Genomic DNA, 21,385 nt, shown 5'->3' with positions numbered 1-21,385 from the left:
CTGGTAAATTCCTCATGTATATTCCCAAAGATTCTCTCATTTGCCTATAGTATGGTGACAGTTGGCGCTAATGCTTTATAACCATCTTTGTCACTGAATTCTAGTGAACATACACCAGCTGTTCATGTTTGTTTGTTTTTTTTTCATTAAGCCACTGGGAAATGTCATCTCATGACCTCCCATTCCATCTGTGAGGAAGGGACGACTTCAGTACCTGAAGTCTGGCAGATGTGCCACATTGTTGCTCTAACCAGTAGTGCCAGGATTTAAACTGGACTCTGAGTTCTTTAGTAACAGATGCTAAAGAGGCAAACAAAGATTGAAAAATGCCATAAGAAGCCAGTAAAACAGAAAAGGGGAAAATTGCATTTATGTTCAAACTCTGGAAAATGGGCATTAAATGGACAGATTTCTTTCATGAAACCAATTGGTACCCTTGATGTAGGAAGCATTGCCAAGGAAATAACTCACACAAATGAAGGTAGGTAAAAGGATAATTACCCTGCTTCACAGATGGTAGGTACTGCTATGATATTGTATCAAAGGTCTGATCTCACCTTTCTAATAAAGAGCGACTACCTCACCTTATGAAGAGTGAGACAATATTGTGTTAATAGGTGTCACATACAGACTTGCCTTCATAATTTCAGTACAAGTTTGCAGACTGACTTACAGTTGTATTATTTTAGCATTAAGTCTGCATGGATAGATCTGAGTACTGATTGCTTTGTGCAACATGGCCAACATTAGATTGAGTGGAAGAGCAAATCTGTCTCATGATATTAAATCATTAACCAAAAATCAGGATAAAGATCCAAAATAAGAGAAGCCTTTAGATCCAGGGCTAGTGAATCTTTTTTGGGTCAGGGGCTGCTAACCTGCAAAGAGACTTTTTTTTCTTTTATTTAGAATTTTAATGTGATGGCTGAATTTGCTTTTTGCAGGGAAGGGTCTGGGTTGGGCAGCTTCCCTGCCCTCCCACTCCTGCAAGGGATTCCCCCCTCCCATAGGTCCTGCATGCCTCCTTAACTGTTAAGGAGGCATTGCTGGCAGTGTAAGGCTCCATTCTACCAGTGTATGGCTCCAGATGCTGTTCCCTGCTGCAGCCAACCTATTCGGGGGGTGGGGAGGGAGGAGCTGGCCTGCTATGGCCTCCCTTTCCTCCCCAAAGGAGCCCCATGCAGGGAAGGGGCTTGAGGGCTTCTATTCCTTCCCACTCTGGGAACAGATTACCCTCTTCTCCCCCCCCACCTTCCACTCCCCTGTTTCCTCTGGTCCTGCATGCCGCCTTACCAGCAAAACTCCCTTTGCTGGTAGTTGCTACAGTTGCCAGAGGCTGGAAAGCAGCTGCAGCCTCTTTTTCACTGCCGCCTTCTGATACTCCGCAAGTCTCCACTACGTGGAGCTTCTCCCTCCCACCAGATCACCTGTGTGAACCTCTCCCACATGCAGGAGAGGAACTGGAAGTATCAGAGGAGGCTGGGGGAAGTTTTTTTAAGTGGCCCCCAGAACCTCCCTGAGGTGTTTCACAGCTGTTGGACCCCCTCCTCCCAAGAACTGGATGAAATTGTTTGGTGGGCTAGATGAGGCCCACGGCAAGAAGTTCCCCACTCCTGATTTAGACCCTAATGCATTCTAAAATTGTTTATCAGAAGATTACACTGTAGTGCTGCTTATAGTATGTAGAAATTCTGTAATTTCCATGTTGCATCTGCTTTGTATGCTAAGAGTTTCCTTCATCTCCTATTTGAGTTAGTTCTATGGTGACTTCCACATTACAGTGAAGAAGTTCAGAAATGATATTGACTTAACTGGAGGGTAACTATCTTTCTAGCTTGTCTGGTAAACGGACCGTTGCCTATGAGTGTTACCATTTACTGGAATATTTCATTAATTGTTTTCCCTCTATAGTGTCCAGCCACATTGTACACTGTATAGAAGAAAATTTGCATAGCCAAATATAAATTCAGGAGAACTACTTCTGTACTTAAATCTGCAGAAATAAATCTGGTATGTAGAAATGTGCTAACTTTATCAAGGGATACTCATATCCACTGACCTCAAGATTTCTCTCTAATTTGAGAGGAAACCATGTTTCAAGCAGAGAAACATGACTCATTTGGTAATTATATATTTAGAATTCACTTTCAAAGCATTCAACTATGGTAATAAAACAACCAAATGATAGGCTATATAGAATCTGAAGACAAAATAAGGGAGCAAATTAATTGATACACAGTTCAGATGGGCTTTGAGAAATGTACTAGTAAAACTTATACAGGCCTTCAATTGTAAAAAAACAATACAACTGATTCCACTTGATACATTCAGTTACAAGGGCATAGCATCTGAACAACCCAGCTTGATCATTAAAATGTGAGGGGATAATATGCCTATAAATGAAGCACATTGTTTTTTCAATTATGATTTTTGTAGGTTAAGCCTCTGACAAAACAATGAGGGAAAACTTACTTCGTCATGATAGTTTTGAATTTAGACAACATTTTTGAGTAGTGGTTAAAAAAATATTAACCTACTTTTGGAGTAACTAGTTTAAAACTATTCTTGACTTCTAGAGTGAAAGAAAATTGACATGTCCATTGTATTTTAATGTTCATATTTTCTAATGAGAATCTGAATTTGGGAAATTCATCTATACCATAAGTTTGACCAGACTAGCACTCTTGTTTTGAATTAGTGCTGTCACTTCTAAGTTCTTTGCAGCCACAAGTAAAATATGCCATTTTAGTGGTTCTCAAAATTAATCGTTTAATTTATATCAAGAATACATCCATATTTAGATGCTGATGCTGCTACTTGTTACAATATACAAAGTAGTGACTAGAGCCAGGAAGAAGTTCGTTACAATCTCAAATGAGTAACATTGAGAGACTGTGGAGAGATATTACCAGTATACATCTGTTATCGATTATAAACATGTAACTTGGTAAATGAATACACCTCACGTATATTGGACTGTGGCCAACCGGCATTGGATACATTGATACAATTTCATAGAACCTGTAGAGGTGGATTTCTTTCGTTAGCCCTCTGTGACGGACTCTTTTACTTTTGAGATGTAATTGTTTTCCTTTCATGTGGTGTAACTTAATAAGTTCACATGTGGTTTCAACTCCAGAGCACCAGGGTTTTTATATTTGCTTATTGCTCTTTTATAAAGAAGAGTCGTGAATCTGAGTAGTTGCGTTCCTCAATGCTAATTCTAAATCTGCTGAGTTTTGAGTCAGAGATAGGGAAAAAAAATCTTACAGTTGTGTAGCTAATTATTTAAAAGTAGTAATTTGAGAGGGTAATGAACTTACAGGACGTGATATAAGGAATATTTTACAAAATCATATTGATACTTTTAAGTCTTGGAAATTAAAATAACACTCCTTTTAGAATATTTTTACCAAAGAATTTTAAAGCACTTATAGTTAGTAGAAGAGAGTGTAATACGTATGCCAAATCTGGGGATATCTTATGCATAAAGTAAGGTTAGTACTAAAATGAGGCCTGATTCTAATATATATCTCAGGTGGAATGGGCTTAAACAGCATGCTTGAATACCTCGAACATAAAGCAAGTTTGGGCTGGCCCAGGTTAGCTCCTTGTGTTAGCCCAGGGAGCATTTCAGTATTGTTAGATATGTTACTTATTTAAATAAGTCATTTATTTATCCAGTGTTCCACTGTGGTTTTAGAAGATGATTTATTATAGGAGGAGTCACCTTTTGTCCTAAGATGGAAAACTTAAGTACTTGCCACTTGTTACTAGGGTACTGTAACCTCTTTCACAAGAGGAGGGGTGTTAAACAAGGTATATTGAAGCCCTGGAAGTTTTTCTTTTGTAGCATTCACGTCTGGTTCTAAATTATTCTTTAGCACTGCTGTTTAATTAGTGTTAATGTATGCAGTTTGTATTTAAGTTTAAATGTGGCAAGTATATAAAGATCCATCAGAGGCCTTCTATACGTATGTTGTATTTTATGTCCTTTCCTTGAATTTCAAAACACTTTCTCAAAACTTGCTTTTAATACAAATGTCATCTGAATTGATCATTGGAATGGCAAGATAAATCATGGACATAGGAGACAACTGACATCCATCCTTACCTTGTCTCCACTTCAGTAGTATAGATCCCAGACCAGTGAAGTGTTGAACTGAATCCGTGTTTTTTGTTTGTTTTTTTGTTGTTTTGTTTTAAAACTCACCTTGATCTGGCTACATATCCAGGGCCTTAGTGAAAAGGTTGGAAGCAGTTCTTGAGAAGTCCATCCTAGCTAAAGAGCTGACTGGATCTCTTACAATGTACAGGTTAGACCTCGCTGGTCTGGCACCCTTAGAACCTGGCCAGTCCCTGATGACTAAGCTTTTCAGAAATAACTAAAGGATTTTTGTCACAGTTCTCATGTCTGTTAATGGAAACAACGATTAAATCCCCAGTTGGTTTTGAAAACCTTAAAGTCTATGGTAAAAACTACTTAGTGTTCAGATTTATTTAGTAAGCAGATTAACAAAAGAATTAGATTAGAGTTTAAGGGATTTATTCATTTTACAGCTTCATTTCCAAGCTTTTTCATTTTATTTTGTGTGCTTTTGCTATCAGATAACATGCTGACATTACTCATAACTTTAAGTACTATTCGGTTTAAAAATGAAAGCTAGTGGGTTTTTCCTTGTTGTTTCAGTTGAATATGGTTTTTTCAAAACAGTTCTGTTCCTTTCCTGTGCATCATTAAACTGCTGGTTTGACTTGCTCAAGGTGGCTTTGTGTCTGTGGTAGATGGCCTGTGTATAGTCTGTGATCCGCTGAGATTAAATGTGTTCTGTGACTTCAAGACCAATTCAGTAGAAATTTGGCTCAGAGTTGAGGCACTAAGATAGAAGCCATATTATAGCAGCCTCTCAAGTACTACTTCTCTTTACACCCTAGTATAACTTGGTGGTAAAAATTATTTATTGGCAAAGTAACTTGTCTGTATTTGAGGTTGATAGCTTGCAAATTAAAAAAAAAAAACACCTACATCAGGTTTTATTATTAGTGCAAAAATATTTATAAACCAAACTTTTAAAACATTCCAATTAAACCTGGGGAAATAATAGCCAAAATCTGTGCGCCAGCTAGACAAAGTAGTAAATTTCTGCCATTAGCTGTAAAACACTAAAATAAGGTTTATATCACATGATTATGGCATAGTTGATCCATGACATCACAATGCTGTATTTAACTCAGTAATCAAGAGGTTTGGGTCTCTCTTTAAATTAGTTGCTGCCTGTTTCAGTGTTTTTCAGTGCTGGCAACTCATGTTGAAAAATCCAGTTTTTTCTGTGACTTGTGCCTTGTATCAAAGCTTGCTGCCTTTCTGCTCTCCCTGACATTCTTCAAAATCTTCCTGTAGTTTTATCAGCTGTCCAACTTCATTATTCTGCAGACTCCATGGAAGTGAAGCCTATTATGACGAGGAAATTGAGAAGGAGGCCAAATGACCCAGTTCCGATCCCAGATAAGAGAAGGAAACCTGCCCCTGATATCCTTTTACACCATCAGTCAAGTGCTATTTTATGAGTCTAGATTATTGTACATAGAGTATAGTATGCCAATATTGTAGCACACTGGAAAGGAAATTATAAAAAAGGTTTAATCTGTCAGTCTAGCACATTCTGCAATTTATCTGTCATGTCTAACCAGTTCTAGGGTAAGAAAGCTCAGTATTTTGAGATCCTTTAACCAAAGACTATAACAAAAGCTAGATCCTAGGTCCAGTTTTTAAGTGTGGGGGCTTGACTACTTGACTACAATCTCCTCCGTGTAGCTTCTACCTTTGGCTATGTCTTATATAAGTTCAGCATTGCCCACCTTCATCGCTGGAAGGCTAGTTATACGCAGAAAGGTCAAAGTCTGTGTTGTGTGTGTTTTTTTTTTTTTTTTTTTTTTTTTTTACTGGATCCTGGATGCTACTGCATTAACACAGGAGTACAGCAAGCATCCCATCAAAATCAGCATCCTTGAAGTGATGCCTCCTGTTCTTAAGTTGTAAAAATAGGGGTTTTTTTTCCTTTTGAAGGGACATTCTGTTTTAAAAGTTGACATACCTGGATGAATGTTCTTACTTGTCAGTGTTAGAAGTAATGTTTTAGATCACACCTAGAAAAACTAGAGAATTTTTCCCCTCTGTTTCTTTATTTTTTTTTGGTTACAAAGACTGTATATAGACATTTTGTAGAATCCGTTTTATTTCTCATATGTAGGTTTCCCATAATTTTGTTTAAAAAAATCAACACAGAGAGGAGTAATACATTAGAAAAGGAAAAAGAGGAAAACTGATTTGTAAAATCAAACTTGCACTCAAAAAATTGTATTAAATTACTAGATTTCAGGTTGATGGTATTCCCTTTAATCTTATGATTAATTTTATGTTTTCCGTTGAAGATTTCTGCTTTTCATGTCTTTGCTCACAACCAGTGTGTGGGCTACAGCATGTCGCTGTTGTTCTCTCTTTCTAGGAAAGAGCAGAACATTGAACTTGGCTCTTCTACATAATGTGAGGTGAACAATGGTATCTTCTTGCAGCTCTAGTATTCTTCTTCTACTGTGCAAGTTAAAAAAGATGTGAAAATGTTAATGGTTGATGCCTTCATAAAATAAATGTCAGGTCGTGTTAAAGCATTTTTATTGGTGTATTTGAAAATGATATGTTCTAGAACAGTATGCAGTGTTACAGCTTTGTCAGTCCCAGAATACTAGAGACAAACTGAGCAAGTAATATCTTTTACTGGACCAACAACTCTGTTGGCATGAGAGAGTCCGGATATTGAACTTACACACAGCTCTTCTTCAGGCCTGGGAAACTTCTCTTGGGGTAAAAGTTTTGCACCTGAAGTAGAGCTTTGTATAAGCTCGAAAGCCTTTGTTTCTCATGCCAGCAGAATTGTTGTTCCAGTATTACTTTTCCAGTTTCTTATGTTCCTGTTGCAAAAATTATTTTAGAACTGACATTTTGCTACAGACTACATGAAGCTCTGGAGATTAATATATAGTAAGTAGGTTTGCTTGGTACAGCTCTTTGAATATTATCATTTTAGGATTCTTTCTTGTAAAGTTCTAGTCAGGTGAAAGGGAGGCTGTTGGGGGGGGTGTGTGTGTGTGGTTTTTTTTGGTTTTTTTTTTTTTTTTTCCACCTTTGGTTGTCAAATATGTGTTGGTTCCATGTACCTTAATTTTGAATACCCCAGTTAAATTATCTGCTGACAGATGAACAGATAATGGAGGACCTGAGAACACTGAATAAGGTAGGAAATAGCCTCTTTTAATGCGCAGCACTGTGGAATATATTTTTTTCTAGATCACAGGTTCTCAAACTGTGGTCTGAACTCCATTGAGGTCCTGCATGTATGTAGTTCCTTCTAAGGTGCATTCCTGGGCAGCCACACAAGGGAAAGAAGGGCTGACCACCTAATTAATGGAGCTGCACAATTAGGCTGGCCACCTAATTAGAAGAACTCTACTCTCCTAGTTTAAGTGCCTGGACCTTGGAGAAGTGTAAAGTGAGGTGGTAGCTTTGGGGATGGAATAAGGGATAGATGGGAAGAGGCAGTGGAGTGAGGTGGGGGCAGTAGGGAGGTAGGTAATGGGGAAGAGGGGTTGGAGGGGATTTGGGATGTGCAAGACTGGCGACCACAGAAAGTGAGGACTTTCTTCAGTTCCAGCATTGCAGCTTCGAGGAAGAGATGGCTCTCTTTTCCAGCTTGGTGGCTGTTGTGGTGCAAGGGGGAGAAATTGATCCACCCCCCTTCTTTCCTATCCCAGCTAAGTGGCTACTGTGGAAGTGGAGAGACAACTACTGCTAGAACTAAGTGGAAATCACTTTCCCAGATGTTTCGTTTGGGGAGAGGTATGGCAGCCACTAAAGCCAGATCTTTATCTGGTCTAGTTATGACTCTTGAAAGTACTCCCATTGACTCCTAAGTAACAAGGAGCACTGGGTAGGGAGTACCACTAAGAGTTTATAGGATAAACATCTTATTTGCAAGCTCTTTGAAGCAGGGATCTCTGTCTGCAAATACCAATCCATGTGTTAATGGAAAAACTTAAACAACAAATAGTCTAGCAGCACCTTAAAGATTAACAAAACATGTAGATGGTATCATGAGCTTTCGTGAGTTTTTTTTCCAACCCACTTCAGATGACTGGAGTATTAAAAGTCCAGATCCAAGAATAAATGAAGGTGGGAGGAGGGGAGGGGGAAAAAGTGAATTAGATTGTTCAAATTACAAGAGGCTATGTTACTATTAAGCTTTTCTGGAAAAATCATTACATGGTCTGCCAAGATTCTTAGCAAATTCCAAGTGGTCCATGGCGGGGAAAATTTTTTTTGACCACTTAGGGAGATACCTGATCTACAGATCTGCCTAATCTGTTGCTCCTTTTCATAATTCTGGAAAATTGTCACCCTGTGTAGGTATCCCACCCAAAGTTGGCTTTCTAGTGTGTACTCCACTGCTTAACATAACTAGGCATATGAAGATGGTGGTTCCTTCCTGCCATGTGCTCCCCCAATCCCAATTCCTACAGGTTAGAATTAACATTCATAAATGGTGTTTGGGGTAAATAGTACTTCTGATTCTAATAAAATAGGAATCTGAAGCATTTTCCTTCTCACTTCATTTGGATTCATAGACACTGATACACACTCCTGTCAGATGTTAAGTTTTAAAAGAGAGGTCATGTTTCCTGTTTGCTCTGTAATGCAGCTATGCTTTGTTTTATGTCATAGAATGCTCTTTGGGAGAAGTGTGAAGTTGCACCCATTTATATAAAGATTTGTCTTTTCCAAACCTGTCTTCTGTTTTGTAAGAACCATAAATTTCTACAATCAGGGTCTGCTAATGGGCTTGTTTAAGCTATGTGAGATGATGGGGTTAACTTTCAGCTCTCTTCAGTGAGGGCTATTTTAGAACTGTTTATTCCAAGCCTAATCAGAACACTCTGGAGATGAGGGTAGGGTATGAGATGAAGTTTGGTTTTGGTTTTATTTTGGTGAATTACTTGAAGTTAGGGGAGAACTTCACTTTCTGTATCTTGCCTTATGATGTTCTGTGTCAACTCTTGTTCACTATTCATGATTTAGTGTTTTGCATTCTAGTTAGTGGTTATAACATTATATTCAAAAAATTGGAATATAAAATTATACCTCACTTTTCATTTGTCACAATTCCTTTTCAGACTAATGCTTTTATTGTACCACAAGTTGCATTTCAAATGTCTAAAATTGCTTTGTTCATTTTTTTTCCTGGTAGCTTAAATCACCCAAGAGACCAGGTAAGTGCATGATGATATTAACATTTGTACCCAAATCATGTTCTCTTAAGCATACATGAATCTTGTTGGGAGTCTCGTAGCAATCTAAATTGGAACTTCTTTTAGTCTCTGGTTAGCCATCTAGTGAGATTAACTGGCAGTTCTACTGCTTTAAAACTGCCATCTTTTTTATAAAACTCAAGTGTTTTGACTAGCGAAACATAATTTTCAGGTGTCTCTTTAAATGTAGGATTAAAGAATTGACCAAAATGCTTTTGGTAAGAGATATTTCTCTTTTAAATTATGAAAATATTAAAAAAAAGAAAATTACACACTTAATGTATTGAGAGAGCTCATCCAGTTTTCTCAGGTGGGTGGAGGCACATGGCTTTCAGTCTTGTGCTGCACAATTCACTAGAAGGGTCTGGATACTTGTGTTCATATCTGGCTTTATTTCAGTTTTTGAGGTTGGTTACATAGCAAGGGTCAGAAGCTAATTCAAAGTCCATTCTGTCTGTCCACTACGATTGACTATTGCTTTTCAAGCTCTTTGAGAGAAGCCTGGCAGATGCACTTTTGAGTAAAATGAGACAAACCGGAGTGAAATGACTTGCCCAAACAGCACTTTTGTCAAAGCAGAAATAAATTAGTGTTCCTCTGTTCATACCACACCTCTTTAGTCAATGAAATTGCATTAATGCCTCTGAAGCTAAGACTTATTCTTATAGTCAGACTTCCTGCTGCATGTATATGTGCTGATGTATATACAGACTAGCATGTGCACAACTTCTTTCTGTTCTAGCTTCTCCTTCGTCTCCAGAACACCTGCCAGCAACTCCTGCAGAATCTCCAGCACAGCGGTTTGAGGCCCGGATTGAGGATGGCAAACTCTACTATGATAAAAGATGGTAGGTTTAGGTGAAAAAATGTGGCATTTTGAGCTCTGTAGTGACAAAAGAAAGCAAAAATAACTTGATTTAGACAAAGTGTTAGACGTGAAACATGTTTCTGAGCAGGAGCTAGCCAGTTACTCCATGTGGTGATCAGTGTGACTCAAAAGTGGCTATAACTCTGTACAGAAGAAGTGTTGACAGAGCTCTGAGTAATAGTGTGCTTCCCTCTGGTATTACTGGAAGGATATTTATGGATATGTAACTTGCAGTTATTGGGGCTCCATTTACTACTAGAACTTTGAAATATTTTTATTAAAACTAACATTAGAAAAAGTAGCCACCATTAAATGTAGTATTATGTGCATACAATCACAAATCCATTAAGCTATTATCCAAATATACTGGTGTTGACGCGGAAGCGTTTTACAATATTGGAAGTTCTTAATTCAACTTTTATGGTACATTAGAATGTTATGCCACAAGGTGGCAGAATGTAGTAAAATATTATGCACCAGCAGAGTAGAATGAAAAATGTTTCTAATAACTAAAACCAAGTAACCTTTAAAGATCAAACCCACACACAAGAACCAACTTCAGAAATGATGATCAGATTTATCTCTGTAATTTTTATGGATATATAACTACTGAAGCCTCACAATACATCAGGGAAGATAGTCATTTTGTACAGAGGACTTATTTCACTGGATCTTCCCTTTTAAGCTTAATCCTATGAAATATGCAAGAGTGAGCAATCAAGGATGCAATCTAGTTCTTTTAAAATAGCAAGCAATTTACATGACTCTTGCATTATATGTGTTACTTTGACTGTTGAGCCGTGTGTTGTAGACTAGTTTGGAGTAATGATAGCTCAGAAAACCAAGGGAAATTGCTATAACCTTCTCACTGAATGGGTGGCATGTGAAATGAGTTATACTCAAGATGAGCACTTAGAAGGTAGTTCATTTTCTCATCAGATTTAAAGCCTGTTCTTTTTACCTATTAAGCAGAAGGCTCTAACTAAAAGTTTGTATCCTAGCACTGCTGAAATTTTGCTGAGTTTGTTAAAGTAATTTTCCTGTTGCCAACCTTCTGAGGTTTGGAGTGGAGCTTGAATTTGTGGCTTAAACTAGGATTGAACAGATTGAATCTTTTCACAAGGGCATTATGTTCTTTTCGCTCTAAATAACTTTTTTTTTTTAAATTTAAAACTACTATTCTTTTCCTTGCTTTTTCTGAAACCAGGATTAATAGTAATAATTAAACTTCACTCCCTGGAATTTCAAGCTCAGACATATCTGTAAAAGGCTTATGTCTTCCCGCTTAGAAACAGAGGCTGTTCTTGCATCTTTTTTCCTCAAGCAAAATTCCCACAAAATTCAACTAAGTACACAGTTGGGCCCCAGCTAAGTTTCCCAAAAGCATGAAAGGACTCTATAAATGATATGTGGTTAGGAGGTATTGCATTGTAGCATAAATATTTGTATCTACCCACATTCCGTTATCATGGGATTGCATTGTCAAAGACTGTAGCCATTGCCTTTTTCTGGGGTCTTGTACTGCTTTGTTATTTTACATTTTCACTAGAATAATTCCACTCACGTTTTGATTGATAGTAATAATGCCTCTGCAAAGTAGCTGATATTTTAAAATAACAAAGTATCTCAGTGTGGTGGGAGGGTAATTTTTTTTTTTTTTTTTTTTTGAAATGCATATTAAACCTGAAGCTGCTAGCGTGCACCAAAATAATGAACTCTGACAGCTCAGGAGTGACTACTTTCTCTTCCTCCTGACAGGAGACACAAAGGACATTTCTCTCAAAATAAGTAATGTTTAAGGCTAGAAATGGACTCCCTGAGGTTTTGTAGCTACATTTGGCAAACTTCTTTTACAAAATGGAGAGTTAATAATAGGAATCCCAGCTGGATATGGAATTAGTCTATTTTTTCCTTAGCCATTTTACCCCAATGACTAAAAGTGTGGTCTGCAGCCAAACTACTGTTTTTCTTCTTTAATATTAACTTCAGCTGTGCATAGTATTAAAAGAGAATTTTATAGTCTGGCACGGGAGAGGTCTCCATTATTCAGACCACCAGTGTGAAGTCCAGTGTTTCATCTCTGAGGCTTTGGTTTGAGTTCCATTTGTCCCTCAGATAGTGCTCCTTTCATCTTGTGAATGCGTTTTTCAATAAGACATTTCAGCATTGTGTTAAATATTTCCTAGCTGAAGATGAAGCTTCATCCAGCCGCAATATGTTAGCCTTTTATGACAGTTTCTATGATGTAAAATAAACTAAGAGTTTTCCTGTTAAAGCAAGTTTTCCTTCTCTCCTAGAAGCCAGCTAAAAAATTCCCAGGTAAATTTTATCCTGGGGGGAGGGATAGCTCAGTGGTTTGAGCATTGGCGTGCTAAACCCAGAGTTGTGAGTTCAGTCTTTGAGGGGGCCATTTAGGGATCTGGGGCAAATCTGTCAGGGATGGTATTTGGTCCTGCAATGAGGGCAGGGGACTGGACTCAATGACCACTCAAAGTCCCCTTCAGCTCTATGAGAGAAGTATATCTCCATATATTATATTATCCTACTCCACCTTTCCCCTTCTATTTTTGTCCTTTGTTTTCAATGGACCACCTTGAGCAACCAAGTCCTCTTCATCAACAAATAGGCAATGGTAGTATCTGATTTCCCCTAATCATCTTGCTACTCTCCATTAGTTCTGCTGTATACCTAGCTTAAGGGTTTCTATAGTGTTCATTGTTATGGGTATGTGCTAATGAATGACTGTCTCAGCTGGTGAAAATATAAGTCATTCTTCAGCCCCACTGTTCTCTTGTCAGTAAGGGTGCCTATTGCAATAGTGGTTTTAGTTTGTGATGTGGAAGTATGTATTTTAACACATAACTAAGACACCATCACTTCATATAGACAATGAAGAGCTGTCCGGTGATTGCAACTTCTGCTTACTACCAACCTGATAGTGAGGGTTCGTAATATCCTAGTATTGTGGTTTTCAGGCAGGCATTTTCAAACAGGGTTGTAAAATTTGAGAACACTTTCCTTGTACAAGATAATTCTGCTGAATACATGTTCATTGGCCCAATCTCCAGGTTAATATTAAGTTATCAGGGAACCAGCTGCAGGTCCCTCCTGAAAATGATAAAGTTTTCCTTGGATGTTTAACATTTTTTTGAAAATTTAATTTTCCTGTCTGTTTTGTTAACCCAATGTCTTCTGTTGAATTTGCTATGGTGGATATCTTTTCTCATGTGAATGGAGTAAAACTGAGCCTCTAATCTTCTTTACCAGCACATAAACTGAAAATGCTAAGTATGGGAGTCAGTCAATAGATTACAGAACTAATTGTTGGAGATTTTCATATTTTATAGAATGTCTGTTGTGGAAATAACAGATTATGCAAATTATTGTACTCTAATAGCTATCAGCCAGTCAGAGTGCAAGCATCTGCATTCTGAACAGTTCCTGAGGAAATAACTGTGCAAAGGTACTGATGCTCAGACACCTGATCTAAATGTCAGGAGTGTCATAATAGGGACAAAGGTGGAAATATAGCCATGCTTCGGTAACTATAGAGCATATCTGTACTCTTGACTAAAATTATTCATTTAATTATACTGAAATAGATTATTTGCATATGATCCCTGCTTATAGGATAACCATAGGTTGGGCAAAAGAAAGACCTAGCATAATTTAAATACGGCATTAACAAGGGGAATCCTTGAGTTTGCCTCTTGTTTTCATAACTTTAATGTTAGCTTTCTACAGGCACTTAAAAGCACTGAATTACCCTGTGGCATAACCCTTAGACAAAATAAGACCATATTTTATCTAATATTCTATAAGAAAAGAAGCTTGCACAAGCTGGATACAGCATATGTCATGTGAAATCCTAGCATTTCCTGCTTATAATACAGACTCTGCTACTAATTGATAACTTTGGGTAGGATGAGAATTTAGGAAATGAGAAATCAAACGTTAGACTTCAATAACGTAACTTTCTTCCTGACTTTCTAAAACTGTTCTCTCTTTTCCAAGAGTTCAAACACCGTGAATGTGTATGTCTTGTCTGCTCAAGTGCCTATAGGGCAAATATTTGTGTTTCAAGGCAGTGATTGGCAGATTATGTGGGAAGAGGAAACTTGAAAACTCTGATATTTGTTAAGGTTGCCCAAGGTTTTTTATCTGCACACGAACTAAAAAATAGAATAAAAATCCATATTAATCTCATCAATGGTTTATCATCCAGATGTCATACCCAAGCACTCATCATCTTTGCAATCTCATTTCTAACACATTGTGTACATAATAACTAATACAATCATTCATTGTGCGTATAACTTGTCCTGCAAAACCTCGCTTCCACAGCTTTTAATTCCCACATTTGCAAGACTAAACAGCTCTATCAACACACAATGTCTCTAGTTTCCTTACTATCCCCAGGAATCTGAGGTCTATTTGGATTATTGAAAAATTACATATACTGAGATGTCTTTATCATGACAGTTGAATAAGAAGCCATGTGAATTAGGATTGGCTTGGATTAATATTGATGTTGCTTGGCTTTGTTTATTAACTGCATTGTTAAGTTGTTTGCGTGCATTTTGTTAACTACCAGTTCAGTATTTTTGTGTTGCAGTTTCCCTTTATTTTTTTTTTCTAGCATCATGTTTAAATGGAGTTAGTGTTCTCTTTCTAGAACAGTTGTTCTGATACACCTTTGATGCCTAATGTACAGGGGCTACCTTCTGGAATCCCTTTGCATATTCTTGGGTGGAGAAGGTAAAAGTTAAGGGAAGATCTTGAGATAAAAGGGTATTATGAAATGAAAGGGAGAGATTTTCATCATGTTTTACTTGAAATTGTATCCACTTGCAATGGAGCTAAAACTCTGCTAACTCTGCTGCAGCTCCCCCACTTCTTAACTAGTTGATGAACAATCCATCGACTAGTGGATTAGTTGATTAAACTAAATTTAACATCCCTAATCCCAGCTGTGCAGCTGGGCCAGCATGATTTTGGCCACATTTGGGCCGTTCAGCAGGGCTATGGCCATGGCAGGCAGGTCTGGAGCATCGCTTGCCACATCTGGTAAATGGGACTCTTACCCCAGAGACCCAGCAGGACCCCGCCCTGGCTGCCCTGCACTTCCCCACCAGTGACTGACGGGTTAAATCTGTATTATTGTTTAACCAGTTAATTGTTTTAACTGCTTTTACATCCTTGCTGATTACTCCCTGAAATTAGTGGAGTGGGAGAATCTGAGTACATAACTTTGTAATGTTTGAGTGCAGGTGGTGAGGAGGGCAATGGGCTTAAATCCTGAGCTATGTGAATGTGCTGAAAAAGCAAAAATCCTTTGTTACTTTTCCCATGCCTATAGAATCCATGTAGCTTGATTTATGAACCACTTAGCCTTTCTAAATCTTCATAAGCAGTAGATAAGACCTCCTGGTCAGCTAACAGATTCATGAATTGTTTTTTGCAGGTACCACAAGAGCCAGGCTATTTACCTGGAGTCGAAAGAGAATGCTAAGATCAGCTGTGTGATCAGCTCAGTAGGAGCCAATGAGGTAATGAGCTTCTTTAAGTGTTGTTCATAATGAGACCATGACAAAGGTTAGTGCAGAGAAGCAAATATGATGTCTGTCATTTTGGTTTAAAAAATCATAATCGTGATATCAATTCCACAGGAGAATAGCAGCCTCTTCCTTTAGGGAAAGATGTGGTTGTGTGATATGTCAGAAGCTAAATCTGAGGTGCGGCAGAATTACTGTTTGCTTCATAATCTTTGTAATTGTGCAGCCAGCAATACTTGCTTTGCAGTGTCAGTGGGTTGTAATATTTATAACTTTAATAGGTAGTTTTGGGTTGTTCTTTGACACCCCTATTTAAATCAATTGATTTATAGAGATCCCTCTTCTGTGTTCCTCATTGTGCACCAAAAATGACAGAATCATAGAGCGGGAAGAGACCTCAGGAAGTCATCAAGCCCAGCCCCTTGCCCAAGGCTGGACCAACCCCAACTAAATCAACCCAGCCAGGGCTTTGTCGAGCCAAGACTTAAACACCTCTAGGGATGGAGATTCCACCACCTCCCTAGGTAACCCATTCCAGGGCTTCACCACCCTCATAGTGAAATAGTTTTTCCTAATATCCAACCTAGACCTCTCCCACTGTATCTTGAGACCATTGCTCCTTGTTCTGCCATCCGTCACTACTGAGAACAGCTTTCTCCATTCTCTTTGGAAACCTCCCTTCAGGAAGTTGAAGGCTGCTATCAAAATCCCCCCTCACTCGTCTCTTCTGCAGACTAAATAGACCCAACTCCCTCAGTGTCTCCTCGTAGATCATGCACTCCAGCTCCTTAATCATTTTGGTTGCCCTCCACTGGACCTCTTCAATGTGTCCACATCCTTTCTATACTGGGGGGCCCAGAATTGGACACAATACTCCATATGTGGCATCACCAGTGCCGAATAAAGGGGAATAATCACCTCTCTGGATCTGCTGGCAGTGCTCCTCCTAATGCACCCTAATATGCCATTAGTCTTCTTGGCTACAAGGACACACTGTTGACTCATATCCAGCTTCTCATCCGCTGTAATCACCAGATCCTTTTCTGCAGAGCTGCTTCTTAGCCATTCAGTCCCCAGCTTGTAACAGTGCTTGGGATTCTTCAATCCCAAGTGCAGGACACTACACTTGTCCTTGTTGAACCTCATCAGATTTCTTTTGGCCCAATCCTCTAATCTGTCTCTGGACCCTATCCCTGCCCTCCAGTGTATCTACTTTTTCCCCCTATCTTAGTGTCATCTGTGAACTTGCTGAGGGTGCAATCTGTCCCTTCATCCAGGTCATTAATAAAGATCTGGATTATGATGCATTTTAGTCCTCTGGTTTCCTACTGTCTACCTGCAGTGACAGTTCCCTCAAAAAATAACCGCTGAATGAAAAGTTTGACTGACGGTTTGAGGTTTCACCTTTGGCTCCAGAGCCAAGTCTGTCTTAAGCACTGGATGGAATCAATATTAATGGCCTTGGATCAGTCTTGATGGCCAAAAATCCACATTGTAGAAACATTACATGTAACTGGTTGTTTCTGTTGAGGAGCAGCAAAGGATTAATCTGGCGGGAGACTTAAATACCTTTCACATGTAGAAATGGTGGCCCCGTTCTACCCACTGACCCACTGAAAAATCAGTTAGGGGCTGCACACAAGTAAGGAATAAAAAAACCCCAGCCCTCACCAGTGCAGGCTCCCTAATGCCTTAGGGAGCTCTGAGCCTCAGGAGTCAGAGGCAGGTCACTGGGCCTTAGGTTTCCCATCCCTGCTGTATGGCTTGATTATTTAAATGAACTTGTAGCAAAATGCCAACATATATAGTATAACATACACAGAAATGGCTAATTTAATTTAAGGTTATAACAATTAACATTAAGGATCTTAATGCTGGAAATGATATATGGCCTGAACTGAAATTTAAGAAAATCCATTGCAAAAAGATAACGTAGACTTCCATTTTCTTAAAGTGGAACACAACAATTCTTTCAGAGGCAGCCAGCTCCAGCACTGGATTAGAGAAAAGAGGGAAAGAAGCTGTTAATACCTTTCTCCCATGTGGCATTTCAGCTGCAAACAGAAAGGCATGGAAGATCCCTCTGAAAGGAACCATGATGGGGGAAATGTGTGTACTGGGCTTAAGGGGAGCAAACAGCCATGACAGTCCCCAGGGCAAGGTGTACTGTGGAAGGGGCCTTAGAGGTATGGGTCCAGGGACCACCAGCCTTCAACCCCATCCGGAGCACACCATGCTAGTGTTTCTCCTGTCCCCTCCCCCCCTTCCGTTTCCTTCAGCCCCTTATTGCTGCCTGGAGTGTGGCAATTCAGCGATGACTTAAAGGGCCTGGGGAACCCAGTCACTGCTGCAGTAGGGCTGGCAAAGGCAAGGAACCCTAGGCTTTTCAGAATTGCCAGGGCAGTTCTCCTCCTCCTCTCCCATTGTCAGCAGGCCTGGCTAGGCTCCATATATACTCCTAATTGGGACAGATGGAATTCTTTAAGGTCTGAGAAAAGATGGACAGATGTCACTCTTACCCTGGAATTAAAACTTGCTAAATGGGATAAGATTTCTATGGAAAGCTGAATTTTTGTGAATAAAGTTAAAAGCCTTAAATATTGAAATTAGTGGAGATGTTGGGAGACGCTTCCTAAAGTGAAAGGAATAGTTAATAGCTAGAAATATAGAAAGTTGTATAGTCTACAACAACCACCTTGTGAGTGGTGTACGTCAATGGCTAAGAATATATCGCTACCTGAAAGCCAGCACTAAAATGTGAATTGGTTGGACTAAATTTGAAATTGTTTATATTTATAATGCAAAATACTGTACACTGTTCATAATTGCAGCAACACTAAGGTTTTTTTGAAAAGAAGAAAATAGGTTTTCATTGTAGTTTAAAACACATTCTAAAGTTTTGAAGTTAAAATGATAAACCCAGATGGACATATGCTCAGATTTAGTTTTAAAGGTATCTGATTGGGATTCCAGAATCCTTTACAGTAACTTTGATTTTAAAAAACTTCATTTTCCAATTGGCTACTTCTATAGATGCAATTTGTTGTCCTTTTAAATAGACTGTATATCTGCAGGAGTACGAATTTTTTAGTGTAGGTGTTTAAAAAGCAAGCACTTTTATCTTCTAATACAACTTATAATTTAATAGTGTGAGAAATGCTTCAGTGAACAAATCAGGGCAAGCATTTCATTTGACTAATAGTAACTTGTCTGAGCAAATCCCAGGACAAGTAATTTTATGATCTGTGGATCTAGGGAGACTTACTCTTGATTAGCTAAAGCTGAATTAAAGGTTTCTTATGTGAGCTGTCACAGTAGAAAACTTCACCTGCCTGATGCCTAGAAAGAGTAATTACTTTTCCTGATAATAGAGGGTTGGAAACAGAACAAGATAAAGCTGGTGATTGGCTCAAGGTGGCTTTTAAAAACCTGTGTTTTTTATTTTTCCTGAGAAACTAGGGGAGCTGCAGACAGCAACTCTTATGGGGGACACTAAAGAGTCCTGAAAGACTTTCTTTGGTATTTCTAATCTTGTTGGGTCTGTCTTTCTTTCTTTCTTTCTCATGCAGATTTGGGTGAGGAAGACCAGTGACAGCACAAAAATGAGGATCTATCTAGGACAGCTACAGCGAGGGTTTTTTGTGATCCGCCGGCGATCAGCTGCATGACTGTCGTACTTTCTTTCTTGATCTTTTTTTAAAAGAACCCTCTTACAAGGAATAACCGTCTATCCACCCAGCCATAGCAAGAGAGAATGCTGTTATGGCCTTCTGAAAGACAGTTTGTGGCTGGCCACATCATCCCAATAGTCCTCAAGTCTAGTGACACAAGCTCTGCCCTGGAGCCCTGGACTACAAAGCTTCTCTGAGCTTTTTTCATATTTGAAGAGACTTTCTCATCTTTATATCTTTGTACTGTGAAGCGTGTGTGTACATTGAAAACAACATAACTTAAGTTTTGAATCAGGGAGGAAACTCCCCAGCCATTTTTCTTATCACAAGCTAATTCTGGTTTTTCTGCAAAGCTCGGGGGGCTAAGCGGGAGGAAACTAATCCATCTAGCTTTCTCTGTAACATGACATCACTTCTGTTGGATGTGCTGTTGAAAGATTTGTCCATGCAATGAGAATTTTTTTTAGGAAAGTGTGAAAAGTGTTCTTGGAAACGTGATTTGCCAATATTTCAGTTGATTTTAACATGGCTAAACCCAGTCCTACTTGGTGAATCCAAAGCTTCCTTTCTCTTCACATTAAAAACCCTTCAGATGAACAAACAGTGTGTGTCTATACTGCTATGCTGCACTACATTTTCTTCATAAATGAGTGTAAACCAAAGGATTAACTGAACTCTTCATGAGGCAGTGAAATTAGATGAACAGCACAGTATAATCACTGATTTATTATTTTTTTTAACCTTTCAGTATGTAAATATAAATTCCTTGAATTTGACTCAACTAATGGGTCCTACTGGAACAGTTGATGGGTAACACATTTGTTGCTCTCAGAAGAGTCTGATGCAAAATTAAAAGCTGAATTGCTGGGCCTTGACAGGGCATATGACGGAAACATAATACAAACATTTCCCTTTCAAGGTTGTTTTAGTTATTGGAAACCATGATGAGTGTCTCCTCTTCAAAAGTACTGTAATTCTGCAGTGTTTAACTGATAGTCTCAATGAATGTTCAGGTGTGCTTAAACCATTTGAATTCCTGGTAGCTATTTTCTAAAAATACTCATTTACAAGTTGGCACAGATAGCCAGAGACCACCATGAAATGTGTAGTTCATGCTGATGCATCAACCCAACATGTAGGAAAGAATGTCACATTTCTGCTTTTGGTGTGAGTGAAACTGAGTCTCTACTTGAAAACACTGGGCAATGAATTACAGTGTGCACCTTCATTAATGTCATTGGAGGTGGGGGTCTTTTTACTCTTTTACATTTCCTGTTTGTTCAGGATCAGGTTTGTATTTCTTTCATATTCAGATAAATGAAATATTTGAAGTTACTTTTCTCCATTCCTTTTGTTTACTACAGTTGGGTGGCAGTCAAGTCCCAGTAATGAATCTGTGTACACTTTCTTGGGTTCATGGTGGAATGTCAGAGATTAACTTCTGATATACTGGCTATGTGACTGAGTCCTCTTTTACATGTTGTGTGGCATTTTGGCCCCCTCTGAACCTTTCCTAATGTGAGAATGAGAGGAAGTCTGTTACCCACCTCCCGAAGATGTGTTCTCATTGCAAATTAAGTCAGATGGAATGCAGGAGACTCATTGAATTCAGTTAACAGCACGCTTAATGTGATGTTCTGCTTCTGAGAGACAGATTTTAAATAGTGATGTACTAAATAGGATTTGTCACTGAGTCTTAAAACATGGACTTTGTGGTTCTTATAAATAAAATAGTATTCCATAAATAGGATTCCCTACTGAATTAATTTTGTGTGTGTTCCTGGGGGAGGCATTTGAGGACCTGGGATCAATGAAGGGCAGGCATCCTGCCAGTCCATTGGCAGTAGATGGGTTGCTTCTGTGTACATCTAGGACATACTTAACCCCTGTTTTCCTCCCTTTGCTCTACACTTATGCAAATATTCGGTCCT

General features: G+C 38.7%; 1 protein-coding gene across 4 annotated transcripts in view; it reads left to right on the top strand.

Moving 5' to 3' along the window:
* The window catches only part of SUDS3 (SIN3A corepressor complex component SDS3), a 38,507-nt gene that overhangs the window by 14,854 nt on the left and 2,268 nt on the right, over positions 1-21,385 (top strand). For 2 of the 4 annotated variants that reach the window (XM_089775133.1, XM_089775132.1), the window contains exons 7-11: positions 5,402-5,530; positions 7,231-7,292; positions 9,300-9,321; positions 10,103-10,208; positions 15,693-15,777. In XM_089775133.1, coding sequence (XP_089631259.1) covers positions 5,402-5,530; positions 7,231-7,292; positions 9,300-9,321; positions 10,103-10,208; positions 15,693-15,777 — 404 coding nt within the window. Of the gene's footprint in view, positions 1-5,401; positions 5,531-7,230; positions 7,293-9,299; positions 9,322-10,102; positions 10,209-15,692; positions 15,778-19,352; positions 20,790-21,385 lie in introns of those variants that run through there. The other 2 variants (XM_075898144.2, XM_075898145.2) reach the window with 2 other exon arrangements.

This window comes from Pelodiscus sinensis, chromosome Z (genome assembly GCF_052426305.1).
Source record: "Pelodiscus sinensis isolate ZL-2025 chromosome Z, ASM5242630v1, whole genome shotgun sequence".
In the NCBI taxonomy this organism is placed as follows: domain Eukaryota; kingdom Metazoa; phylum Chordata; order Testudines; family Trionychidae; genus Pelodiscus; species Pelodiscus sinensis.
This window is presented reverse-complemented; position numbering and strand designations above follow the sequence as displayed.